The sequence below is a fragment of the Chaetomium fimeti genome, assembly GCF_033439085.1.
Source record: "Chaetomium fimeti strain CBS 168.71 chromosome Unknown B0H64scaffold_10, whole genome shotgun sequence".
Classification (NCBI taxonomy): Eukaryota; Fungi; Ascomycota; class Sordariomycetes; order Sordariales; family Chaetomiaceae; genus Chaetomium; species Chaetomium fimeti.
In genome coordinates, this window is record NW_026944338.1 from 368,782 (window position 1) to 394,408 (window position 25,627).

Sequence of the window (25,627 nt, forward strand, 5' to 3'; positions counted from 1 at the left end):
GAAACACTTACGATAAGGAAAAGGTCCAGGTGTACTGGCTCTGCTTTGCGAGGATCTCCGTGGTATTGCGCAGGTAGGTCCGGCAGCTGTCGATGCACACGCCGGCCTTCTCCAAAACAACGGCATTGTCCACATGCTGAAGGTCGTTTGTGACAATGTAGAGGACAAAGGGACGGTGTATAATGTGCCTCGCCGCGTAGTAGCGGATTCGCAGTATCGACTTGCGCTCGTGTCCCGTGGGGGCTGTGCCCAGTGCCGGCCGAGAAGGTTCCGGGATCGACTCGTACCAGGAATTAAGTTGCCGGTAGAGCTCATCGCATACCGAGGTCACGGACGCGATCTCGGCGGCTGAGAACTCGTCGACCGCAGTGAGTGAGGTCGAGGATAGCGAAAGAACATTCCGTTTCCGCGGATAGAGCGAGTTGTGCACGCGGTTGAGCAGACGGCGGATCGAGATTTCGGCGAGGCTGGTTGTTGACTGCGACTGGTCGACGTCTCTGAAGCTTGGGAGGCTGGTTTGGTCTATGAGTTGTTGCAAGCCGCTCTGGGGCAGCTCTAGCTCGGCCAAACGGTCACACTCGACGAGGAAGCAGGACCAGAAAATGCGGAGGATGGCCTCCCTCGAGGCCTCGTCACCATCACGAGTGGGTAACCTACCATAATATTATTAGTATTAGCCGAGAAAAATGCGCATTGTCTGTCATGGCGCTCTTACCGACACAGTTTGAACTGCAAAAGTGAAGAAGCAGAATACACGAGTCTCCAGCTCTGCAGCGGGCGGATAATGTAGGCAAAGTAAACACTCGCCAACACCAAGGCCTGTGGCAGTAGCAGGCTATAGTTAACAGACCAAGACGACATGGAGATCAGCGTTGGAAGCGCGGCCTGCATGTATAACATGCCCGGTGGCGATGATTCGAACCCGTGGGCGCCCGGTGGTGCCATCTTTGCGGCGCCCAAGGCAAACACTACAAGACACAAGATGGATTCCATGCTCCAGGGGTCCGAATAATAATTCTCGAGGAACCCTTGGTAGATACGGTCGAACTCGACCTTGTCGAGTATGGGGTGGCTGTGGTAAACATGAGAGAAGAATGTGGACACGAAGCAATCGAGGACATCCTTGGACAGCTCGGCGGCGGTCAAGGGATTCATCGACGGAGGGGTAGGATGCGCTGGCATCTCTGGGGGCAGCGGATTCCGTGACTCGAGCATGAAGAACAGGTCGGCGGGATATTCGCCTATCAACTGCTTCATGGCGGGTAGGCGAAGAAGGTAGTTGGACGACGTCTTGTGGCCGACGGGGATAGTCAGCGGAGGGAGCTCCGCGTCAGCCATCCCGGGCAGTTGGGATTGCTGCTCCATGCGCATAGGTAACGGCCATTGCTGAGAGGATCCGGCGCCGGCAAGATCGTGAGAGAGAATCCGGGCGGCCTGAAGAGTTGAGGCTTGGCTCGCCGGGGAGGTGGCGGATAAGGTAGGCGACTGAGAGACGATGGCCTGGACTCCGGAGGTGAGCGTAGAGATGCCGGGCAGGTGGTGTTGCAACATGGCCTCGATCTCTTGGAGGCGATTAATGATCTCGCGACTGCCACCGCTGGAGTCGATGCGCTGCGAGGGGGTGTCATCGTAGCGGCAGTCGACGTCGGCCTCGATGCAATTGCGACACGATGGTCGCGTGGCATCGCATCGCCGTTTTCTGTGGAACAGTGGAGGAGTGGATGAGTAATTCGTTCAATTTCTTGGCCATGAAAGGCGGAGAGGGAGAGTAAAATTACCTATGGCGGCAAAAAGTGCATGCCAATGCCACTCTGCGGCGGTTGAAGCTCATGATGGGGAATTGACGAGGCGCGTTTTTCCGTTTGCGGGCCGCTTGCCGCGATCTGGAGCAAGCGATTATGGGGGTTTGTGGGGGAGAGAGGGGAAACAGCGCGTGGCAGCGGGAGCGGTGGAACATGAGCGCTGGCGCACGATCCACACAGGGGAAGGCAAGGATGAACCTTCCAAATTCTCGGGCATATTGACGGGCATTCGGGTCGCCCAAAACAGTGTGAAAAGATTTCATGACGCGGCGCTCATTGCTGCATCGTTCCAAGTCTCAACAATTCTTATTGAAATTTCATTTTTGCACACATTTGCTTGCAACATCAACATGCGACCGATGTAACGATAGGTACCCGGTAACGATGTAATTATGGATTATCCGAACAAGACGGGCTTGTGAAACAAAAGACTTCGACAACATCCAAAACACGATCAAATACAAATAATATCTTTGATCTCCACTGCAATCACACACACCTAGACCACCTCCAGTCCCGCTCCAGATCTCACACTCCACCATTTCCACGCTCCCGGTCTAGGTGCGCCGACTTGACGTTTTCAATGTCCTTCTCGTCCAGCACACCACCGGCACTGCCCATCTCAGCCGCCGCGCCCTCACCGATGCGCCTGGCTTCGGCATCAATAAAAGCCTGCGGGCGGCGGCGCTGCGTCAGCTCGGGCTTGTTAAAGACGATGGCGCCAGGGTTCGACATGAAGATCTCGTCCATGTCCTCGAGCGTGCGCCGGGAGGTCTCCGGGTACAGGAAGAAGACGACGGGGAAGTAGGCCCAGCAGATGACGGCGAAGAGGAGGTAGAACCCCCACTTGAGGTTGTCGACGCCCACCTTGGTGAACTGCGTCACGATGAAGCCGCCCATCCAGTTGGTCGCCGTCGCCGCCGCCGCGCCCCGCGTGCGCCACCCGAGCGAGTTGACCTCCGAGTTGTACACCCACGGCACCTTGGCGAAGCTGGTGCCGTAGAAGAAGTAGTACAGGAAGAACATGGCCGTCGTAACGTCGCCCATCTGTCGAGGTTAGTAGGGGGCCATCATAAGTTGAGAGAAAGGAGAATAAAGGGGGAAAAGCTCACCTGTTTCTTGTCGGCCTGCCCACTCTGCGCCGCTCGGAGGCACATGGCCGCCACAAGATAGCAAGCACCCATCGTGGTAGAACCGTACAACATCATCCTAGAGGGGGAGTTAGCAGGGGGGAAAACGTGACAAGGACCCAGAAAACACTCACTTCCGGCGGCCAAACCGATCAATGATCAGGATACAGCACAGCGCCGCGCCCAGATAGATAGTCCCGTTAACACCCGTCATGAGGCGCGACATCTGCTCATCAAACCCGACACTCTGCTGCAAGAGGGTGGGCAGGTAGTAGCCCAGCGCGTTGACGCCCGAGAACTGCTGCATGAACTGCGTGCCGCACGACAACAGCAGCCGGCGCAGGTTCTGCTGGCGGTCCTTGAAGCGAAGAACATCGCTGAACGCGGGCCGGTCCTTACGCTCGTGCTCCATAGCGGTGCGGATGGAGAGAAACTCGGCCGTGACGGCCTCGTCGTGGACGGTGGCGTCCTTGGACTCGAGCCGGGCGATGACGGCGAGGGCCTCTTCGTGGCGGTCCTGCAACAGCAGCCAACGGGGCGACTCGGGCACGAACAGCAGTGCGGCGGTGACGATGACGGGGAAGATGAGCTGGAAGCCCAGCGGGAAGCGCCACTGCAGAGCGCCGCCCGAGAAGAAGAGGCCGTAGTTCATCCAGTTGGCGAGGCAGAAGGCCACCGTGTTGCACACGCTTTGCACGACGACCAGCTTGCCGCGCACGTTGGGGCGGGAGCACTCGGCCTGGTAGACGGGGCAGGTCGACGAGGTGAGACCTGGCGGGGGGGAGATTGTTAGCTAATGTGGTCCAGACATCGTGGGAAGCGTGACGACTCACCCATGCCGAACCCGTTGATAACACGGCCGATAATCATCTGCGGAAGATGCCATGCGACAATCTGAAGGATGGCACCGACGGCATTGCAGACAAGGCCGAGCGCGATGGTCTTTTTGCGGCCGAGCTTGTCGCCAAGGGTGAAGGCGAAGATGGCGCCGCAGAAGGCGCCGAGCTGGGTGGCAAACGTGTAAGTCGACGTCTCCCTCAAGTTTACCCGCGTTCACGTACCGAGAAGCAGCTGGATGTGATGCCGGAGATACTGGCTTCATTCGTTTCGGGGAAATAATGCTTAAAATCGGCCGAGATCAGCACGCCCGAGAAAACTCCCTGGTCGTAGCCAAACCATGACATCGAGGCTGTCAGAACGCGACGTTAGTCTCCATTCCGCAACATGAGCAAGGCGGGGTTCTGTTATCTTACCGGCATTAACCAAGGTGATGCAGGCAATCAGCCAGTTGCCGCTGAGGTTGTTGAAAAACCCCATGTTGTTTGTCGAGGCAGTCAACGGCGAACGGTCGTTTAACGCGGTGTGACGATTGCGATCCCTTGACTCTGTGACTGGGGGTGAATGAAGCAGCGGATCAAGGCTTCATATAGACAGCGAGCTGCTGTCTTGAGGAGTCGAATCGAACCAGTGGCCGCCGAGTCTCCCTAAGCGCGTCTACGGCTACTTCGGTGTTCCTGGCCTTTGTCATCTGATGCCACGGTCGCGAGTTTTCAGTGCCTGTGCTTCTGGCCCCTGCTCATCACGACGTTCCAGGGTAGGGTCCGGGGTTGTGTTCCAGGTTCGCGTGGCTCCGGCAACCGCGTGCTCAAGCGTGTGAGGGTGGAGTGACGGTGGAGTTCTCCCCATGGGGATATAACGGGAAAGACATGTGGGCCGGAGAGTCGTTAGTGCGTTTCCGGAACAGTCAAGAAGTCCATAACTGGGCGGGATTTTCGCTGTTGGGTCGGTGTTGGTCCAGGGGTTCCCAGCGTACCATGCGGGTGTCGGCGGCAGTGCTCCCGCCTTAAAGCCGGCCTTCTACTTGGGCGCGGGGAGGCGGCACAAGCGGGACAGGAGGTGAGGAGTTGGATGCGAACGGTTCCCATCTCCAAGTAAACCGCCGATGCAATAACCGGACACATCGAGCTTGGGGGCCAATAGGCAGACCACCACCACGGAACGGGCCAGAAGCAGAGGGCCATTGTCCGAGGAACTCTCGAATACGTCGTTCATCTACCTTCACGCGCAAGCTCCTGAGACACGAACCAAGGCCGAACGGCGTCAACGCCCTCACACACGATGTCACAGTTACCGTAGGCAGATACGCTCGTCCCACTGAATCTCATCCCGCTAATCTGAGCAGACAATACGTTCTTGTCACCGGCGCGACTGGCTTCATTGGCGCCCATGTTGTCGACCAGCTACTGGACCGGGGCATCAAAGTCCGTGGCACGACCCGGTCACTCGCCAAAGGCGATGCCATGATCAAAGCCAGGCCGCAATACGCCGGGAAGCTCGACTTTGTACAGATCGATGATTTCGACAAGCTCAAAGATGGCAACGAACAGTCGAGCATCTTCGACGAGGCCGTCAAGGGAGTCGACGGCATCATCCACACCGCAAGCGTATGGCCCCCCTCCCTTTTTCCCAACCACGCCCTTCTGCACACACCACTAAACCACCATACCTCCCAGCCCCTGACCTACAACACAACGAACAACGAAACCGAACTTATCCTCCCCGCCATCAACGGCGTCCTCGCTCTCCTCAACGCAGCCGCCAACGCCACCACCACCACCACTCCAAACCCAACCCCCATCCGCCGCGTAGTCCTCACCTCCTCCTTCGCCTCCGTCATGGACACCACCCGCCAAACACCCCCCTACTTCACCTACACCGCATCCGACTGGAACCCCCTCAGCTACGCCGAAGCCGCCGCACCCACCACCAGCGCCGTCATCGCCTACCGCGGCTCCAAGAAATTCGCCGAGCTCGCCGCGTGGGACTTCGTCCGCGACCGCAAACCCGGCTTCGACCTTGCCACGCTGTGCCCGCCCATGACCTTCGGCCCGGTCGTGCACCCGGTGGAGAGCGTGGATAAGCTGAATGAGTCGAATGCCATGCTGTGGAAGGTGGCGAGCGGGGTTCGGCCGCTGCCGGTGGCGCGCGTGCCGTTCTGGGTGGATGTGCGGGATGTGGCGAAGGCGCATGTCGAGGCGTTGGTGCGGCCGGGGGCCGGGGGGAAGAGGTTCCTGGTGGCGGCGCCGGAGAGGTTTACGTATGGGGTGGCGGCGGGGGTTGTGGAGGAGGGGTTTGCGTGGGCGAGGGGCAGGGTGGTGCGGGAGGAGCAGGTTGTGGATGAGAGTCATGGGGTGGATGGCGAGGCGGCGGCGAGGGAGTTGGGGTTGGAGTATAGGAGTTTTAGGGAGACGGTTACTGAGCTGGTGGCGCAGGCTGCGGGGATGGAGGGGGCTGGGCTGTGATGATGCCGCTGTGGTGTGGTTGATGATGGTGTACACCGAAATGGCATTATTGGGTTTCTGTAACCACGTATCCTCCTCTGACGGTGTACTATATGGTTCAACTTATGAATGGTATTGAGCAGGTATACAGGGGGCTTCAGCTAATTACGAATGGGATATGAGATTCTCGGTGATTTTTCATCCAGGCTCGACGAAATTTGCCTCACTACATGTACCCAAGTTCGCTGCGCACTGCAGGCACCTTCACACGGTAACTCAAACATTATGTTCATTTTACTCCGCCTTCTCCCAGATATGGCTCCGATATAGAATTATCATGATCCATCCCGCCTCCCCGTTTCCCGCCCTTGTTTCCTGGTCAAGAGAGTTTCGTAGTTGGATGTGGCTTTTAGACTACCCATCCTTGCTCCTAGCCCGACAAATAGAACATATTACCGAGGCTAAGTTTCTTTACAAGACAGCCAATCCAACGATGGGACCGGTGACCCCACCGTCCCGAGGAGGTGGGACGCTATGACAAGTGCTAGTGGGTTCGAACCTTAGCGGGGAGAGGCGGCATCACCATGCCGCTTTGTCCCGAAAGCCGAGCGGGCGGAGGCGGCAGCATTGTGGCCGCCATCGGCGCATGAGCAACATTCGACTCCATTTCAACATGCACACATGATGTGTTGGAGCCGTTATCAAAGAAAACCATGTGTGCCGCAAGGGAAAAAAGTCCGGCCGAACCACTTTGTTCATCTGCCGAGGTGATACTTGAGACCCGACGTTTAACAAGTAGCACACAAAAGTCGAAACTGAGAAAAACAACGCCACCAGAAAACGAAACTGAACCACACTATCGCCATGTATCCCGACTCATTCGAGGGTTTCGCCATCCCGGCGGCGGACCAATACACGCAGCCGCGTCGGATAGAGGTTCGAAGCGGCACCCCTGAACCCCTGAAACACTACTCACGGGAAGACCTCAACTGACCACGGCAATAAATCCAGTTTAAGCCTAAGCCGTTCGGCGACTACGATATCGACGTCAAGATCACATGCTGCGGCGTATGCGGTTCCGATTTACACACAGCGACGGGAGGATGGGGAAACGAAAACTGGCCCATCATCCCTGGTCATGGTAGGCTCTGTCCGTGGAAGTGACTGAGAACACGGCTAACAGGGTAAATTCTGCCAGAGATCATCGGAACCGCAGTCAAGGTCGGTCCCAAAGTGACTTCGGTCAAGGTTGGCGACCGCGTGGGCGTAGGTGCCCAGATCTCTGCCTGCTTGGACTGCGCGCAGTGCAACGAAGGCAATGAGACATACTGCAAGAAGCAGCAGGGTACGGCACTTCCACCCACCCGCACCTCCACAGCCATAACCCAGCGTTGACCGCGTGTTTATCAGACACATACAACTCGTTCTACCCCGACGGCACGCTCGCCCAGGGCGGCTACTCCTCGCACATCCGCGCCCACGAGCACTTCACTTTTCCTATCCCCGACACCCTCGCCTCCGAGCTCGCCGCGCCCATGCTCTGCGCCGGTCTGACAGCCTACTCGCCACTCGTCCGCAACGGCATCGGCCCAGGAAAGAAAGTCGGCATCGTCGGCATGTACGTTCTCCAACCCCCTCTCTCCCCCCTTTTTCACCCCCCCCAACCCCATCACTAACCACCCCTCCCCTCCCCTCAGCGGCGGCATCGGCCACTTCGGCATCCTCTTCGCCAAGGCCCTCGGCGCCGAAGTCTGGGCCATCTCGCGCGGCACCAGCAAACAGGCTGACGCACTCGCCATGGGCGCGGACGGCTTCCTCGCCACCTCCTCACCCGGCTGGAACCTGCCGCACGAGATGACGTTCGACATGCTGCTCTGCACAGCGAGCGCCGACGACGGGTTCGACCTATCCGCCTACCTGAGCCTGCTGCGCGTGCACGGGCGCTTCGTCAGCGTGGGCCTGCCCGAGGGCGAGGGCTGGCGGGTGCGGCCGATGGCGCTGCTGGCGAACGGGTGCCTTATCGGGGCGGCGCATCTGGGCAGCCGGCAGGAGACGCTGGAGATGCTGCGGCTGGCGGCGCAGAAGGGGATCAAGAGCTGGGTGGAGACGATCCCGGTTGGGGAGAAGGGGGTCGGGGAGGCGCGTGAGTATTTCCTGCTTGGCTGGGGGTTGAGTTGATCTGCTGACTTTCTCTACCTAGTGGAACGGCTGCACAAGAATGATGTGAAGTATAGGTTTACGCTGGTTGACTACGACAAGCAGTTTCAGTGATAGTGTTAGAACTGCGAGCCGAAAGGGGTCATGGATGGATGGGTATCAAGGACATCTTAGATTGTTAGACTGGCACTATTAGAAGAATAACGACTAGAAAAAGGTCCAAACCTGCCCGTTACTGGCGCATATTTCCTCCGCACTATGACCACCTCCACATCCACACCTTAACCGGTGTGCGGCAGGAAGGTGGAAATTATGGTGTATGATGTTAATGTATTAACGGCGTCCTTTTATTTTGGCTCGGCAATAATCATTCGACAGACTGGATGCGAGAAATGTAGCGTACAAGTGGTTCGTCTCTCATCATTGAAATTGCAAGCCAAATTGTACATGTGTTTTGATGTCCCAGAGAAATCAACGAGGCCATTCCAGCAAAGGTGCAACAGATTCACACTATGGCCCGCCGTTGTACCTAAGCCGCCCTTAGTTGTCACCGTCGCTGCTCCCAGAAAGGTCATAGAAGAGTGATTTCCGTCGGGCAACCGTATTCGGGGAGAAAGTGTAGCTGATTCCGCTATGTTCGTCCTGTTCGTTTGCCGGTTGAGACAGGAGCTTCGGATTTCCCACCAAAGACGTTTTGACAGCCTCCGGCTCTTCGTCATCGCTAATAGTGATCCCGAGCATGTTTGCTGGTGGCGATGCCCGTGGTTCCCATTGGTCCATACCACGGTAAGCTCCGACGTCGCTGGATGATGGCCCAAGTCGAAGTGTGCCTCTAGGTTCGTCTGCCGGTGCCATCTGGAGTGTTCGATATTGACTGCCCGGGAGCTCGGTTGGGAGACGCGGGAGACCGGCGTGGGGAAACTCCATCACGGATAAGGGTTCGGGCGACAGAGAGATCCCGTCGAGCCATTTGAGCGGATCAGATGACAACAATGGGGACCCATCCTCCATATTCCACTCTTGTCCGGCCGATTTGCTGTCCAGCGCGTGAAGTCGGTTATCTCTTGCAGCCTGAGTTCTCTGACTCAAAGACTGGCTCTGACTAATAATTTGGGTCGGGGGCAAACTCGACGCAGCGTTTTCGAATAGTTGCTTTCGCGTGTTAGATGAATAAACGAAGGGCCTTTCTGAACAAGACATACCGCAGGCCGCTTGGGCTTTCTCTTGGTGGCCATTCCTTTACGTGAACCGGGGAGGTGGGTGCTTGCGGCGTTCCGGAAGAGCCCATCATCCGGATTTATACCTACTTCTATTTCACCAACTTTCCCCGCGACGGCGTGATTTGAGGCATTCCTACTTGAAGGGAGTGTCAGCGGTGGAGAGAGCTGCGCTGCTCCCGGTCGTCGCGGCGGCGGACTCGGCTTTTTGTCTTTCCTGGCGTTTGAAGTCTTTGTTCTTTTGCGTTTCCTTTCGGCGTGCGCTGTCTGAGCCAGCGCTGGGCGGCTTAAGGGGCCCTGGGAAGCTTGGTTAACGGGATGGCCAAGGTCGGGCTCTGGACTTGTTTCGAGGACGACATCTCCAATATCGGGAGGGGACAGTGGCATGATCCTAGACAAGTCAGTCGAAGCAAACTAGGGTAGCTCAATACGGTCACTGACTCGAGGCTCGTAATCCTCGCATATGCATATCCATGTTGTTGCTGGAGGCCCAAATTGGCGTCGTCGAAATCGGTACGATCAAACTTCCAAACGCCGATTGGGGGATCATCGAGTCGGTCCGTAGCATGAAATGCCAACGTCCAGTGGAGAGGTCCTGCCATCGTTAACGTCAGTAGCCGATTGAAGATCGGTGTAGCCAGACTTTTCGGACCTGTCTGCGAGGAGAGTCGGCTGAGATAGTCTCCTAGGTTCCAGAGCTGGGAGTCGGTATTCGCCACGTGTTGCTTTCCTGTCCCTGCCCTCCAAACATCCAGTTCATATCTGCCGTCGTCGTGATACTTGAATGCGACGGTGTAATACTCGAGCAGGCAGTTTGCTTCCCATGTTGTCGTCCGCAGGTAGCTTATCCGGAACTTGACGAGATCTTCGGTTTCGATGATGGGAAAGATGTCATCTCTCTGTGCACAGGACATCGGGTTAAGTTCAGGGTTTCGGGAGGGGAAAAGAACAAAGCATACCATGATCCCCAGGAAACGATTAACTCCATAGTGCTTGCCTTGCCGTATGAATAGCGTGCTACTCTGATCTCTCAACAGTTCTTTATCATGCGCTTCGATTTCAAACCCGGATCTGACGATGTCATCGAACGAACGGGAAACAACTTGTTCAAGTGGCAACAACTGGAAACAATCGGGTGGAAAGGCCCGCCTGCGCATGTGAGTGTTGGGTTCCGGCGGAGGTTGATTCGGGTGCTGTTTACCTAGCATATAACACCTGGCTTATCTACTGGAAGGTGAGTCGACCTGACCAAGCGGACCATGTCACCACATGACGGCGACAACTTACTGCTGCACCAAACACAACTTTGCACAGCTCGAAATCGCGTTTGGCCGGCTGCTCGCGCACGGTGTATGACTTTGCGGACGGTTTAGGCATGGTGACACTATGATCCGAGAAAAGAAATACGGCATGGGCGGGAGGTCGTCACTCGCGCAATCTTGGAGGGCTCACTGGGGGCGGCATGAAGAATTTTATCCGAAAAACAGGTGTGGACATCGGGTGGTCGGAAGCGGGGAGCCTGAGCAGCGAGGGATATGCACGATTTGAGGGAGGAGAGGAGAGGCAGGCACGAACGGGGGCAGATGCGAATGGGGCAGGTGCGGATGGTGCGGACTGAGGAGGGCACAACCCAGATACCTACGGTAGGTACGACTTTTACAGCTTCCAAGTGTCAATTTTCACAAAATTCAGCAGACCGTGTTGACGCGAGTTCGCCTGGGCAGCGTTCCTTGGGGCTTTAGGGTGTTGACTGAACGCTATAGTACGGATCGAACAAGATATGGTGTGACCAACGCCTCATGATAGAGGTCCTCCTTAGACTCAAGCTATCCTCCCATGTTTGTGTGCATTTCTTGCGCCCACAATACCTGCTAAAAGTACTGAGTTTGTCGGTAACAGAGGGACTGGTACGCTAGCACTACCAATTGAATGTTTGTTATGGGGTTGAGTCTCAACGTTGACGGGTGTTGAAGTATCCGGGTTGGGTTTGATCTCCACCCGGAATCGTGAGCAACAACGGGGACCGGGGTTGTGGTGTTTTATACGCCGAGGTTCTGTTGAGAATCGCGATGATCAGGCAGAGAAGTTTGTTGATCAGCCAACCGCAATGCAAAAATCGAAGGAGCTGTACGAGGGACCTCTGGGGCCTCGAGTCGCGATCATGTCTCACTCGATGGGCCCGGGTAGTGTAGTTAATTTTAGTTTCATTTTCCAGTATGTCGGCGAGAGGTCAATGGAAGGTCTGAAGAGACACCGTACAGTAATACCTTCAGTGCCATGCTAGATTTGAAACAAGAAGTTCTCCTTTATCGTATGTATCTCAGATTCGGTCTTACCCTAACCCCGACTTTCCTTTTCTTCCAAGTCGGGATAGCGAGGAAGTCGAGTTGAAGCCAAATTATTAACCTCGCTTGCTGTACATGGCTTATTGTGTAGTGATGTACTTGGCCGAATTTCCTGTCTGAACGGTTTTCAGGTTTCAAAGATGGAGAAACTGAAATCCATGTTTAGGGGTCTTTCCGTCCCATGTTGCACTAGCCGGTTCGGGTTTTCCGGCTGCCCCGCGCTCCACATCCGGGCCGCGTCCTTTCGGGGATGCCGTTCAAAGGTGGGCAAGGCTCCCGAGACGGAAAACAGAAACAGGTTAGCCCTTGGAAAGTGTGCTTGTTGGTCCTTGGTCGCGGTGACCGCAACCCGACAATTTTTGAAAAGAAAAGAGAGAGAAAATTAAACCATACAACAAGGGATGGGCGAACAGCGCAGAAGTGTTCTGTTGGCGACAACCCCTGGCTTTGGTTCCACGGCTGCCTTCCCCGCGTTTTTCGCCAAAATCCCGTCACGACGGGGATGAGTGCCAGGCAATTCTAGCCGAGCCCTGACAGGTCTTCTCACCTTGATTGGAACTGAAAGCCTCGTTGCTTCACTCACCTGGTCGTGTTCTTTAACAAAATGGCCTTGTGTCGGACTTCAGCTAGGGACTGTGTGTCGAGATTGTGTGTGGATGCACCTCGCCTCGGAGTTCTGGTGATGCAGCGCCGTGGTGCGGTGCGTGGCTGGTGCGGCCTTTCGAACCCTTCGGCAGGCCGGAACTTGGCCGGAAATGGCAATGCTGGACAAAAAAGAGAAGAGCAGACATGCGTACTGTTTGGAGGGGTCTCGCGGTTCTACATATTCAAAGTACATTCAGAATATGGGACTATTGTTACCAATAGCAAGTAGGTCTTGTTATTGAATAGAGCCACAATAGACTGCAGGACTTATTGTTGTGCCTCTTGTTTTTTGGCCCCCGGTTTCATCGTGCCTCTCTTATGCTCCGTGTTTTTTTGTCCAACAATCCCAGGGGCGGTGGCACGGGCACCGAAAATTGAGCGGAGCCGTGCCAAGTTGGGTCTCGCCTCTTGTGCTGACTCCTGGATCACCGCCGTCACCTTACCTCAAAGGCAGGAGCCAACGGGCTCAAATTGCTTTCTCTGTCCGCCACATCACCTCCGTCCGACCCTCGATACCCGCGTTTTCCTTGAAACGGGCGGACAGCGCGACGTAAAGAGATTTTCATCGACTGCCGCCATCCGAGTCTTTTAGGGTGGTTTTGGTTCTGCCGCCATCTCCGTTTGTCGCCCCCAAAACCTTCGGTTCGGTCGTCCCCCACTGCCGCAGTCCATCCCTCTACAGCGACCTTGTCCCGAGCGAGGAACGAAATAAAATGATAGCCGAGTTTTGAGCGTGCTGGATCACTGGTAACTGGCGGGGGATCCCTTTGGGTGTGATACGCGTCAGGACGAACGGCGACGGCTCCGTGCCCGGGACGTGTTGGACCGAGTTTCCTCGTGCCACCGACACGACACCAACACCCGACTTCAAACGCAAGCCCCTTCCACGGCGAGGTCAACGAGGCCATACGAAACTTACCACTACACCTCGACAAGGTTACGCTGGCGTCTTTACACGAAACGAGCGATTTCGGCAGCCTTCTCCCGCACCTCTCTCATCTCTACACAACAACAGCACACGATGGATACCCGCCGGCCGCGATCGAGCCAGAAGGTCTCTATGACCTGGCAGGAGGACGAAGCCACAGTGACACACCGCCGTAGGATGCAGTTTGCCGACGAATGCGTTGAGACGAAGACGGTCACAACCACAACCACAACAAAGCGGTCCTACCCGCCTCTCTTTCTTCGCGAACCACGGGACGTGCATTTGCTCGACTCGAAAGAATACCCCCTTGCCGCGAGGCCGACTCCGCCCGAGTTGCGAAAGTTGACCTTTGATCTCGACGACTACGAGACCGAGGCTTGGGAAGACGAGGACACAGATGCTCAGGTGAGCGAAGCTCGCCGTTGTCCCAGGATAGGTGCGCTAACCTAGGTATTTTGAAAAAAAGGCCGAACGGTGCCAGAGCATTGAAGACACAGGCGACATCAAGCGCGAGCCTGGTGTGGAGAGTCCGGTATCGACGTCGTCGCATCGCCCCCCCAATGAACAGCCGGAACCACATCAGCGGAGATCCCGCAGGTCAAACACCAGGGCTGTCTCGCCGAGCTACACGCCGATGCCATCGAGAAGCTCCCGCTTGGCCACGAAACTTACCGGCGTCCCATACTCCGCCTCTGATAAACTGCGCCATGCCGTAGCACGCGGCAGGAGCAGGGATGCCGGTAGGGCACCCCGCCGGTCGTCTGGTTACCTGGCGACCCCAAATACTTCGGACATCGCTGGCAGTCGCTTGGAGCGAGCCTCGCGGTTGAGGCCGCTGCTGGCCGACATGGCGGACTCGGCAACAAGCCAGTCGACGTCGGTTTATGATGCGGAGAGCACGGCGGACAGCGAGTCACAAACCTTTAGTAACGTCGCGACGCCTCCCATCACAGAAACCGAGCTCCAGCAGCTCCAGCCTTTCGACGATGCGGACGACTCGCTAGCGCACGTTGCTCACGATTCGGCCCCGAGACGAAACATCAATACGGTGGCCGCCCAGGACGTGAGCTTACCTAGCCCCAGGCTCTCCCCCACCCTAGCAGCCACCCAGTTACAGCCTAGTCAGGTTGACGACGAAGATGGGGAAGGCGAGGACGCCTCATTTTCGACGCAGCTTACGCGCTCGGACCAACAACCATGGATGGATGAAAGCCAGATGACGGACCAAACCGAAGTCCCAGGGACAATGGACTTATCTCTCGGGAACTATGGAAACTCGCGTATGAGATTGAAATCAGACCCACGACACTATGTGGACCCGGGATCAATGCTGGATAGCTTTGACGCCATGCCGAACGAGCTGAAGACATGGATGATGTATCAGTTTCTGCGAAGGTGTCCCCGCAAGACTCTCCATGTGGTCGCCGACGTGGTCAACCCGGCCCTCAAATGCGACTTTATCAAGCAACTACCCATCGAGCTCAACCTCCACGTCCTCTCCTACTTGGACCATCGCGACCTCTGCCGCGCAGCACAGGTGTCGAAGCACTGGCGACACATTGTCGACAGCAACGAGACTGGCTGGAAGGAGCTGTTTGACCGTGACGGGTTTCACTTGCCGCCAGGGGAGCTCCAGAGGGCCATCAACGAAGGCTGGGGCTGGCAAGATCCAGTCGGGTTTGAGGGATGTGAAGTCGATTTGAGCAATCAAAGCCGTCTCACGTCAAGCGAGACGGAGCTCGTCCGGTCGGCAGTCAAGGCGGAGCAGCCCGAGTTTCTGCCGAGGACCCGGAGCGCGAAGCGGAAGCGTGGCTTGACACAGATCAGCGCCGAGAGAGCCAAGCGGCGGGCGAGCGCCCAGGAGTTGAGAGCGGACAGAAACTTGCCCGTGTCTAAGACGCACAAGTCCAAGGGACCCATATCAGCGGCCAACGCGGCGGCAATTGCCGTCCCGGACCCGCAGGTCGGTCTCCCGAGCTTGCGGAGCCTCCACCTGTTCAAGTCCCTTTACCGGAGACACTACATGTTCCGGCAGAGTTGGATGGGTGGGAAGGTCAAGCCGGGTCACGTTGCCTTCGCAGCTCACCCCCGCCACGTCATTACCTGTCTTCAGTTCGACGACGACAAGATCATCACGGGCAGCGACGATACCTTGATACACGTTTACGATACCAAGACGGGCAAGTTGCGCACGAAACTCGAGGGCCACGAGGGCGGCGTTTGGGCGCTCCAATACGAGGGGAATACGCTGGTGTCGGGCAGCACAGATCGCTCTGTGCGGGTCTGGGACATCCAAAAAGGCATCTGCACCCAAACGTTTTACGGACACACGAGTACCGTGCGATGCCTGCAGATTCTCATGCCCTCGGACACGGGCAAGGTGCTCGACGGCAAGCCCGTCATGATGCCGCCCAAGCCCCTCATTATCACGGGCTCGCGCGATAGCCAGCTCCGGGTCTGGAGGTTGCCCGAGGCCGGCTCGCGCCGGTACATCCAAACGGGCCCGCCGGCCAACGACGACCAGTGTCCGTACTTCATTCGGATTCTTGCTGGGCATGCCCACTCCGTCCGCGCCATCTCGGCGCATGGCGACACGCTCGTTTCCGGCAGCTACGACAGCACCGTCCGCGTGTGGCGCATCAGCACTGGCGAGCAGCTCCACGTCCTGCACGGCCATGTACAAAAGGTATATTCGGTCGTGCTTGACCACAAGCGGAACCAGTGTATCTCGGGCTCCATGGATTCACTCGTCAAGATCTGGGATCTGAACACGGGAACCTGTCTGTATACCCTTGAGGGGCACAGCATGTTGGTCGGCCTCTTGGACTTGCGGGATGACCAGCTGGTGTCTGCCGCCGCGGACAGCACGCTGAGGATTTGGGATCCGGAAACGGGCAAATGCAAGAAGGTGCTTGAAGCCCATACTGGCGCCATCACTTGTTTCCAGCATGACGGGCGGAAGGTCATTTCGGGTAGCGAGAAGACGGTCAAGATGTGGGATGTGGACACGGGCGACTGTGTCCAAGACCTTCTGACGGACTTGGGCGGCGTGTGGCAGGTCAAGTTTGATGACCGGAGATGTGTGGCGGCGGTGCAGCGCGGGAATCTGACATATGTTGAGGTACGTGTTTTGTGGCGGACGTGAAAGGCGAGTTTCAACCCTAACATGGTTTGCAGATCCTCGACTTTGGCGCCGTCCGCGACGGCAAGCCGCCCGAGGAACTGGGCAAACGGAAGCTACTGAATGAGGCCGAGGTCCAGCGGTTGATCGCCGAGGAATCTTGAGGTGCTGGAACGACAATTCTTTTCTTCGACTGCATTCGGGGCCAACATTTATTTCTTGGGGGTACATGGGCTATGATGAGCGGACGACCCGGGGAACGAAAACGATACGAAATTAAACAGCAGCCATTTGGCGGTGCGCACTCAGCATCTGCATCTTCCTCTTCCATCATCGTCAGCTCTGTGAGCGGAGGGGGGCTGATACAGAAACAAACGCAAGGAAGGCAAGGCAACACACGGGGTATATTTTTGGGAGGGCTGTACATAGCGTTATTATTTCGGCATATTCCTTGCTCTTTTCCTCAACGCGTTTTCAGGGAGTGTGGCACGCAGGACATTCATCACCAGCACTGGGACATCAAATCGAAGCACAAGAAGGAGGTTGAAGGGCGCTTGCATCATTGTGGAAAGTTGATGATTTCGGGGGGGAGGCTCCGAGCAGAAGTCGTGACTTTGCTCCATTCAGTCCGTGTTTTTGCCGTTACTTTCTAGTCGATACCTAATGAAGCCATGGTTCTCATCCTTCCTTCGTTCCTTGCTTTCTGCCTTCTTTCTTCCCCCGATCTTCTTTTCCGTTCTTGCTGCCTGGCATTGGGAGGGGCGAGTCAGCCCAACACGAGGCTGCGATGGAACGGGAATGGAACAGCCCAGCCAGCGACGATCCTTGCCCATGGATGCCAAGACGGTTGGACCCTGTAGCCTTGCCCGCAAGAGGTGAGCTCGGAATGGCACGCGACATCATCCATCTTGGAACTCGTACATCAATTGCTTTGGACCTCCTTTCGCCTCGACGTCGGTCTGGTTTGCGAAGCGCAACCCCCATGCCCCGAACTGTGCTTTATTTAAGGCAGTTCGACGGCCGTGACTGATCACCATGGCACCTCCAAGGTCCAACTCGAGCGGAGGAGGCCCCAGCGGCGGAATTCTGGCGTCTTTCTCGAGATTCTGGCAGGCAGGTTCCCCGGTTCACGGTCGCCCATTGGGTTGTTGTCATGTCAGCTAACTTGGGTGTTTGTCCGTTATAGAGAACCTATGCCTCCGACTATATCGGCTTCGTGCTGCTGTTGGTGTGCTACCTCCTGGTACGTCCCTCGAACTTGCCCATACATCCGCCACCCTTCGACGTCATGAGCTTCGTTCTAACAAGCCACCACAACCCCAGATCCAATTCTTCGTCGAGCCCTTCCACCGCATGTTCTCCCTCAACGACCTGCGCATCTCTTTCCCCCACGCCGAGGTCGAACGCGTGCCCCTCCGTAAGCAAGCCCTCGACCTCCCTCCCCACCGTCCCCCCCCCATCCATACGGACTACTACTAACCCTCACCCCCCGCCGGCCCACCACACACCACAGTCCACGACTTCATCTACGCCCTCTTCATCCCGCTCGGCCTCGTCACAGCCACCAACCTCATCACCCGCGCCCCGCGCCACAAACACCACGTCACCATCCTCGGCCTCGCCATATCCCTCATCCTCGCCTCCCTGCTAACCGACATCATCAAGAACGCCGTCGGCCGCCCGCGGCCCGATCTCCTCGCGCGCTGCCTGCCCGCGCCGGGCACGCCGCGCGACCAGCTCGTCACCGTCGCCGCCTGCACCCAGACCGGCCACCACAAGCTGCACGACGGCTGGCGCTCCTTCCCCTCGGGCCACTCGTCGTTCGCCTTTGCGGGGCTGGGCTACCTGGCGCTGTTTTTGGCGGGCCAGATGCGCATCTTTGCGCACGCGGGGGCCGGGAACCTGGGGGAGCACGCGCAGAAGGTGGTGCGGGGGGATTTGGTGCGGGCGCTGGTCTGTGGTGCGCCGCTGCTGGGCGCGACTATGATTGCGATCAGTCGGTGCCAGGACTATCGGCATGATGTGTATGATGTGGGCGTGGGTGGGTTGTTGGGGTATACGGTGGGGTATTGGAGCTATAGGCGGTACTGGCCGCGGCTGGGCAGTGGGCGCTGTGAGGAGCCGTATGCGGGACCGCCTGAGGCGGGTGAGGATGGGGTTGGTGGTGGGAGGGGTGGATATGGGAGGTTGGGGGATGAGGAGGAGGGGCTGGCGCGTGGGAGGAATGTAGGTATTGAGTTGGGGGCGTTGAGAATGTGAGACGAGTGCTGACATTGCTTGCTAGGTCGATTGAGTGTGTTTGTGGTGCGTGGCTGGAGTTTAAAAAGCACTTGGCAATGTTCGGTGGCTGTTTGCATATACACATGGGGTTCGTTGCTGTAGCAGGTTCGTTGTAGGAGGCGTTTGGTTACCCGCATGCATCAAACTGTATTGGTACACGCAGCACTCGCAAGGAGTCTTATTCCCGACCGCCTTGTCTATCATGTCCTCGTCTACTTTTCCTCGGTCGTCTCGTCCTTGGCCAAATCGTGCTCCTTCAATAACGCCGTGATCTCTTCCGCGCTCCATAGCTTGTGGTAGATCTTTCCGTCCTTGGTCTGGCCCACCGTCGCAAATTCGACTGCGTCACTGTTAGCCCTTGTCCGCGTTTCGGCAACCCGGCCTGCACTCACTCTTCTCGCTGCTCAACTTGGTCGAGTCCATCGTCTTGCTAAGCACCTTGACCGCCATGCCGCACGCCTCCTTCAGCGTACAATCCTCCTTGTAGTCCTGCTTGAGCAAGCTTTGCGCGCTCGCGTGGTTGGCGCCTGAGCTCGTCGCCTTCCACCCGCCGTAGTTGCCCGAGGGGTTGCTGAGGTAGAGCTGGAACTGGCGCTGCGGGTCCCAGCCGGCGTAGATGAACGAGACGCCAAACGGCCGCAGACCACCGTGTTGTGTATAGCCTTGCTTCAGGTCGCAGAGTCGGCGCACCAACTGCTCGCAGGGGATGTCTTCGTTGTACGTAAGCAGATACCGCTGGGCGGCTTGCCGGGCGTAGTTGATCAGGATGTTGGCGTCGGCCGTCATACCGGCGACGGCGCAAATCATGTTACTATTGGCCATGTCAGCGGCCGCCATTGACTCGTCGTTGTGCCCACCCCCTCTCCCTGACTTACTCATTCAGAATGTAGAGTTTCTCGGCTGATGTATCCTGCTCGAGCAGCTTTGACGTGACCTTGCGCTCGGCGGCGAGGACGATGCCATCCTTGGCCAGGATGCCGATGGCCGTGCCGGCATGGGAAATGGCTTCTAGCGCATATTCGACTTGGTACAGGCGGCCGTCGGGCGAGAAGATGGTTGTCTGCGAGAGGGGTAAGCTTCATTGCCCCTCCAGTGATGCCCTGCTTGGTTATGGTGGAGTTGCACCAACGGACTAACTTACTCGGGAATCGTATCTTCTCGACATGATGGCCGGTTTGAAGAGGGAAGCGGACGGTAGGGTATGTTGCACGGAGGGTCAAGTCGGTTGCTGGCCGTTTGTTGACTGTGGCGGGTGTGGTTTGCGGGCAGTGGTGGAGGAAGGAAGGCTGATTGTTGCTGTCCAGTGCTTGCTTCCATGCGATGCGGCCCAGGCTGGCAGGCTGGAGCTCCAGGCAAGCGCTCACACGCGTAGCTCTCTCGTTGCCTTGCACTTCAGGTACAAGAGCCACTTACCTAAGGTGCTCCGTGCGCTGGCCGCCCGCTCTGCCGCTCAGTGCTGCATTTGCGCAGCTGATGGTGGTCCGAAGCCCCACCTCCACTTTGCTTATCTAATCTCTCTTCGTCATTTTCAATGCATTCCGTTGCAATGCATCGCGCATTGTCTCGATCCGAGTCCCGCAAACTCTCCTCCTTCAACCTCCGCATCGAAAGCACCCCTCAGCGACACAAACACGCTGAAGTGGTCAACACACCGAAAGTTGATCGTCGCGCCACTATTTGCGGCAAGTTATCCCTAACTTCAGTGACCCTCCAGGTGTTTGCATCGTTTCTTTTTTTAAACAGCACTCGCCACGCGATCCGTCGCATTGGAGCTTTGTTCCGAAGCTCCCCTCAACACGCGCGCCCGTTGTTCCTGCTCCCCATCACCCGCGTCGCCCATTGGCAGGCATCAAGACGGAAGGCGCTGGGAGGCACAGACTTTGGGGGATTGCGGATAGCTTCAGGGAATTGTCGTCCTGTCCTTGGACTACATTCTGCACAGTCCCATCATTTTAGTCTATGCAAGCGTAAACATCCTATCAAGTGACCGCGTGCAACCTTTCACGCATGCTTTGAGCAATCATCTGCAGTAGAACGCGCAACACAAGAGAGGGCACCCCGGCATTTGGCAGGCACTCAGTTGCCCACTTGTTTGGTCCCGTCTTGACGCGACGATGTCTGGTAAGCAACACCAAGAGCATTGCCACCCCGCACACACGCACACACACCCCCCAACCTGCACCAGCCTCGTCGGCAGCAACCCGAGACGATGTCGTCGCGCCGTCGCAGCACTCGTGGCCAGCAGCTAACCATCAACCGAGTACCAGAACCGGAACCGCGCCGATCGGTCAGGGCCACCAAAGGCCAACACAAGTTGTTGGAGCAGCTCGACCAGCCTATCGAGGCCCCAAAGCGCCGCGGGGGCAACAAGAAAGGCAAGAAAGCCGCGCCCGAACCCGAGGAGCCCGAGGAAGAGGTCATCCGCTGCGTCTGCGGCGCCACAGAGCAAGATGAGGATTCGGGTGAACCCTGGATCGCCTGCGACCAGTGCGGCGCATGGCAGCATAACATTTGTATGGGCATGAGCCAGTACACAGAAGATCTACCTAAGGAGTATTACTGTGAGCTGTGCCGGCCCGATAACCATCGCGAGCTTCTCTCTGGCATGGCCAAGGGTGAGCGCCCCTGGGAAGCCCGTCGCAAGGCCTACGAGGACGAAAAGACCGACAAGAAGAAGAAGGGACCCAAGAAGGGTAAAAAGCGGACGAGCGATCTCAAGGAGGATGCATCTCAGAAGTCGAAACAGTCACCGCCCCCGCCTGCCGAGCCCAAGAAGGACGCGAAAAGCGCCGGCGTGAAGCGAAAGAATGGCGATGCTCCGCAGGAGAAGGAACCCAAGGTAAGCAAACCACCCGTTCGGTTCGACGACGGTGCGCGAAGGTAGTTTACTAACATTTCATCACAGAAAATGCGCAAGGCGAACGATGCGCAACCCGTCCCCATTCCCGGGTATACGCCCCCAGGAGATATCCCTGCCAACATTTCTGGACTGCCGGATGCGCGCCAGGGACCAGCGAAAGCATTGTCTAAATCATTAATCGCCTCTATTGGAGTGGCAGAGAAGAACGGCACTGTGCCATCCGACGGGGTGTCCGCTGCTGACCGTGCTGAGCGGCTCGCGCTCCAGATCGAGCGTGCTGTCAATGACACCCACCCGACCATGGGCTCGTATGCCGGTCAGATCCGGACCCTGGCCTTCAACTTGAAGAGCAATCCTGAGCTCATCAACCGGCTCGTCGGCCGAACTCTGACGCCCCCGATGTTGGCGTCTATGTCAACCGAGGAGCTAGCGTCCAAGGAGTTGCAGAAAGAAACAGCCGAGATGATTGCGAGGGCAGAGAAGCAGGCTATTAAGATCACCCAAGATGTCCCTCGCGTCCGGAGAACTCATAAGGGCGATGAGATAGTCGACGACGACCACTTCATCGCCAGCGAAGATGTCCCATCTGCGCCGGTTCGCCGGCCCAGCGCGCCCAAACAAGAGCCCGAAGACGCATCGGGACTCCCAACGCATGCCAGACACCGGTCGACCAGCGGCCCGGCCGTCGATACACAGCATTCCCCTGCCAGAGCCGATTTTGACCTGAACAAGGTCTTCTCGAGCGTCAAGTCGCCGACTCTTCCTCAGGGACAGCAGCGTGCATCGTTTGCCGCGGCTCCATCCAACGGGCCCGGTGATGATCCAGACGTTGATCGGCTACTTGACGACGGGACTCAGTCCCCACCGTACTCACCCAAGGTGGAGAACGATCCGGACGTGGTGTGGCGAGGGAGTGTTGTCATGAACACCATCGCCGAAGTCGACGTTACTGCGAAGCATATGGGCGGTGCCAATCTCAGCGAGACCATCGACCTTGCCTGGGAACAACTGCTCCCTCGGACCCTCACGGTGTGCGGGCGGATAGACGAACAACAGGCCATTGTGTATCTCTGCGGCCTACGTTATAGCGTCCCTACCGACGTTGTTGTGGTTAGCCTCGAGCCGACAACACCAGCAGCAAAATCGGGCATGCAGAAACTCATCGACTATTTCGTCTCGAAGAAAAGATACGGAGTGGTGGGCGACAAGGGTGTTGCTAATGTCCGCGACACGTACCTTGTCCCTGTGCCAGCCGGCACTGGCAACCAACCAGAATTCATGATGAACTTGGCAGACAACTTCATCCCCGACACAAGAACCGAGCCCATGATGCTCTGCGTCATCGTCTACAGGAACGATCCGGAGACGATCCAACGCATCCACGGCACAGCGGATTCCAACCATGCGTCCGTACCGCAAAAGGCCGTCCCCTATCCTTCAGCGTCCGCGCAGTCTCCCGGAACTCCAACACCGATCCAGGGAGGGTTCGCTCCGTCAGGACGGGCATCGGTCTCCGCGCCGGCGTTCTCGCCAACTTCCCCCTCGGGCCCATTCCCGCAGTATCCCTCACCAAGAATGCCCACGCCGGTCCAGCAGCAGCCCCCGGCCCAGGCGCGAGCTCCACAAGCGGGGAGGCAAACTTCAAACGTGGACGAGTTGCAGCGTCAAGGCGAGACCATGGCCCGTGAGATCCTTGGTCATCTTATCACCAGCCCGACAGTAGCATTCCTTCTCCCGCAAGCGCACGTCATGTCCCGCAAGGAGTGGGAGTTGATCAAGCGCATATATGAGAGGGATCCTAGGACCCGCGATGATCTTCCCTATCTTAGCACGATACTAGAGAGAGAGGGCCAACAGCAACAGCAACAACGACAGCAACAGCTGCAACAACAGGCGTCGCAACATCATCCTCCGGCTCCTACTCAGGCGCCGCCTCCGCCGCAACCGCATGCTCAACAAGTCCCCCGTCCTCAGCCGCAACAGCAGCAGCAGCCGGCTCCATCGCAACCCCAGCATCCACCTCATGTTCAACAACCGCAACAGCCCCAGCAGCCCCAGCAGCACCCGCATCCCGTTCGGACAACACCCATCCCGCCGCCGCCGATTCCTCCGGCCGCCACAGCGGGGCCACCGAAGCAAACCCCCATTCCGCCGCCCCCAATCCCGCCCCAAGCCACAGCGGGCTCCGGGGCCCCGCCGGCTTAGAAGTCCGGAGGGAAAAGCGATAACTAGGGTGAATCCGCCTCGCCACCGATCCCCGAGCCAGACACGTCGTCTCAGCTTTCATATCTCTTTGCTAGCAAACTTTCCATACGCTTGGCACCTAGCTCCGGCGAAATCGAGTCCCCCGACCCTCGACTGCCACGACTTTCACTATTCTCCACACAAACAGCAATCCCACCACCAGCCCCACGGCCAAACACCCCTTTCTTACCCCCTCAACGCTCGCAACAACCACCACCGCAAACCACCCAATCACCCCTCCCAGTTCGACCACCACCCCCCCATGCCCCCCTCATCACCCCACCCGGCCTCAAGGCGCGCCTACCGGTCCTAGCCCAGGTAGCAACCCAACCCCCATCCCCTCCCTCCATGTCTCCACCGGCGCGCGCCCCCTTGCCCGGCACGGCCGCGGCGTCGGCCTACCGCCCGCACCGTCCTTCCCGGCTCAAATATTGCTCCAGCCCCGGCGGCGGCAGCGAGACCCTCTCGTTTGAGGCGGTCATGCGGGACGCCGGGTGTGGACCCCGGGATGGGTGTAGGATTGGGTGCCTGTGCGAGGATTGTTTGAGGGAGTGGGGCGGGGATGGGGGTGGGGGTGGGGATGGTGATACTGATAGTTGGGATGCTGGTTATGGTGGGGGGCGTGGGGGTGATGCTTGTGGGTGGGATGGGGATCTGGATGGGTGGGATACGGAGGAGTGGGATACGGACGAGTGTGAAGGGGCGGATTTGATGGAGAGCTTGAGCGGGGCGGAGAGGAGGGCGGTTGAGGCGGCGGCGGAGGCTGAGGTGGATGCGGAGGTGGAGGCGGAGAGGGAGAGGGAGAGGGAGCTTCTTCTTCTTGGGAGTGATGATGGGGATGGGTGGGAGACGGATATGTGTGGCTGTGACGCGGATGGGAGTGGCATGGATGGATGTGACGGGGAGGATTTGATGGCAGCGTTGACCGAGGCGGAGAAGAGGGCTGTTGAAGCGGCAGCGGAGGAGGAGTTTCTTCTCGGCGGGGGGTCGGAGGTGGATGAGAGTTGGGACGATGCTATAGTGGTTGAGAATGGCGAGGAAGGTGGTGATGGTGATTGGGTTGTGTTGCCACCGGTTGGGGTTGCTAGGAAACGGGGGAAAGATTGGGAGGGTGGACAGGATTGGGGATACTGCGGTGTTGAGAGCTTGGAGTCGTACACTGATTCGGAGCCGGATCCTGATACTCCTCCGTCGGAATGTGGTTCTTATTTAGACGTTGGGAAGGATGGGAACTAGGATCCGGTTTGGCGCCTGCAGTGTGTTGTTAGCACGGGCCAGCGAAGAGAAGGATGCGATTGCTAGAACTAGTCGGGGTGGACAGCGCGAGTGAGGGTCCCGGCTAGGAAACGGGCTAGGGCATTACAGGAGGGGGTTGGCTAGGCTACGGATGTCGCAAGAGTCTGGTTTTCTTTTATTTTCCTTTATTCTTTATATTGGTAGGGGCACGCCTGCTCAACAGCGATCATCGCTTCTCTCCTTTGGTTGGGTTTCGGCTTCGGCAATACGGGGCGGTTCACTGCGTTTCCATTCGTACTTTCACTACTCGTATGGTCTCGGCCATTACTATACTTTGTATGTACATACTACTGTATGACAGCGGACGACGATGAGGAGACC

General features: G+C 57.6%; 10 protein-coding genes across 10 annotated transcripts; 6 read left to right on the forward strand and 4 right to left on the reverse strand.

The window, feature by feature from the left end:
• Positions 1 to 7: 7 nt before the first annotated feature.
• B0H64DRAFT_330746 (uncharacterized protein) lies at positions 8 to 1,831 on the reverse strand (the record flags this gene model as incomplete). Its single annotated transcript, XM_062800955.1, has 3 exons — positions 8 to 653; positions 716 to 1,699; positions 1,779 to 1,831. The coding sequence occupies 3 exons, from the start codon at positions 1,829 to 1,831 to the stop codon at positions 8 to 10; spliced, it is 1,683 nt and encodes a 560-aa protein (XP_062654735.1).
• A 268-nt stretch (positions 1,832 to 2,099) lies between these two features.
• B0H64DRAFT_410137 (general substrate transporter) lies at positions 2,100 to 4,697 on the reverse strand. Its single transcript, XM_062804770.1, has 6 exons — positions 4,186 to 4,697; positions 3,994 to 4,121; positions 3,766 to 3,937; positions 3,067 to 3,703; positions 2,915 to 3,011; positions 2,100 to 2,849 (listed from the first exon to the last, which is right to left on the reverse strand). Exons 1-6 carry the CDS (start codon positions 4,247 to 4,249, stop codon positions 2,331 to 2,333), a joined length of 1,617 nt encoding a protein of 538 aa, XP_062654736.1. The 5' UTR covers positions 4,250 to 4,697; the 3' UTR covers positions 2,100 to 2,330.
• Positions 4,698 to 4,762: 65 nt separating this feature from the next.
• B0H64DRAFT_367272 (uncharacterized protein) lies at positions 4,763 to 6,404 on the forward strand. The gene is made up of 3 exons (XM_062801941.1): positions 4,763 to 5,064; positions 5,115 to 5,376; positions 5,446 to 6,404. Exons 1-3 carry the CDS (start codon positions 5,051 to 5,053, stop codon positions 6,232 to 6,234), a joined length of 1,065 nt encoding a protein of 354 aa, XP_062654737.1. The 5' UTR covers positions 4,763 to 5,050; the 3' UTR covers positions 6,235 to 6,404.
• A 673-nt stretch (positions 6,405 to 7,077) lies between these two features.
• B0H64DRAFT_446460 (chaperonin 10-like protein) lies at positions 7,078 to 8,484 on the forward strand (the record flags this gene model as incomplete). The annotated part of the gene is made up of 6 exons (XM_062806915.1): positions 7,078 to 7,149; positions 7,225 to 7,354; positions 7,412 to 7,558; positions 7,624 to 7,831; positions 7,911 to 8,356; positions 8,414 to 8,484. The coding sequence occupies 6 exons, from the start codon at positions 7,078 to 7,080 to the stop codon at positions 8,482 to 8,484; spliced, it is 1,074 nt and encodes a 357-aa protein (XP_062654738.1).
• Positions 8,485 to 9,874: 1,390 nt separating this feature from the next.
• On the reverse strand, positions 9,875 to 10,964 carry B0H64DRAFT_377984 (uncharacterized protein; the record flags this gene model as incomplete). Its single annotated transcript, XM_062802557.1, has 4 exons — positions 9,875 to 9,978; positions 10,240 to 10,486; positions 10,547 to 10,780; positions 10,875 to 10,964. The coding sequence occupies 4 exons, from the start codon at positions 10,962 to 10,964 to the stop codon at positions 9,875 to 9,877; spliced, it is 675 nt and encodes a 224-aa protein (XP_062654739.1).
• Positions 10,965 to 13,384: 2,420 nt separating this feature from the next.
• B0H64DRAFT_44833 (WD40-repeat-containing domain protein) lies at positions 13,385 to 17,020 on the forward strand. Its single transcript, XM_062807048.1, has 3 exons — positions 13,385 to 13,910; positions 13,972 to 16,626; positions 16,683 to 17,020. Exons 1-3 carry the CDS (start codon positions 13,599 to 13,601, stop codon positions 16,788 to 16,790), a joined length of 3,075 nt encoding a protein of 1,024 aa, XP_062654740.1. The 5' UTR covers positions 13,385 to 13,598; the 3' UTR covers positions 16,791 to 17,020.
• Positions 17,021 to 17,316: 296 nt separating this feature from the next.
• B0H64DRAFT_367278 (phosphatidic acid phosphatase type 2/haloperoxidase) lies at positions 17,317 to 18,885 on the forward strand (the record flags this gene model as incomplete). Its single annotated transcript, XM_062801942.1, has 4 exons — positions 17,317 to 17,739; positions 17,813 to 17,869; positions 17,950 to 18,043; positions 18,140 to 18,885. The coding sequence occupies exons 1-4, from the start codon at positions 17,662 to 17,664 to the stop codon at positions 18,883 to 18,885; spliced, it is 975 nt and encodes a 324-aa protein (XP_062654741.1). The 5' UTR covers positions 17,317 to 17,661.
• B0H64DRAFT_410146 (nucleophile aminohydrolase) lies at positions 18,786 to 20,313 on the reverse strand. Its single transcript, XM_062804771.1, has 4 exons — positions 20,048 to 20,313; positions 19,782 to 19,966; positions 19,299 to 19,717; positions 18,786 to 19,246 (listed from the first exon to the last, which is right to left on the reverse strand). The coding sequence occupies exons 1-4, from the start codon at positions 20,069 to 20,071 to the stop codon at positions 19,119 to 19,121; spliced, it is 756 nt and encodes a 251-aa protein (XP_062654742.1). The 5' UTR covers positions 20,072 to 20,313; the 3' UTR covers positions 18,786 to 19,118.
• An 802-nt stretch (positions 20,314 to 21,115) lies between these two features.
• Positions 21,116 to 23,971, forward strand: B0H64DRAFT_331053 (SPOC domain-containing protein; the record flags this gene model as incomplete). Its single annotated transcript, XM_062800976.1, has 2 exons — positions 21,116 to 21,745; positions 21,812 to 23,971. The coding sequence occupies 2 exons, from the start codon at positions 21,116 to 21,118 to the stop codon at positions 23,969 to 23,971; spliced, it is 2,790 nt and encodes a 929-aa protein (XP_062654743.1).
• Positions 23,972 to 24,164: 193 nt separating this feature from the next.
• On the forward strand, positions 24,165 to 25,568 carry B0H64DRAFT_44898 (uncharacterized protein). Its single transcript, XM_062807070.1, has one exon. The coding sequence runs from the start codon at positions 24,359 to 24,361 to the stop codon at positions 25,244 to 25,246; it is 888 nt and encodes a 295-aa protein (XP_062654744.1). The 5' UTR covers positions 24,165 to 24,358; the 3' UTR covers positions 25,247 to 25,568.
• Positions 25,569 to 25,627: the final 59 nt, after the last annotated feature.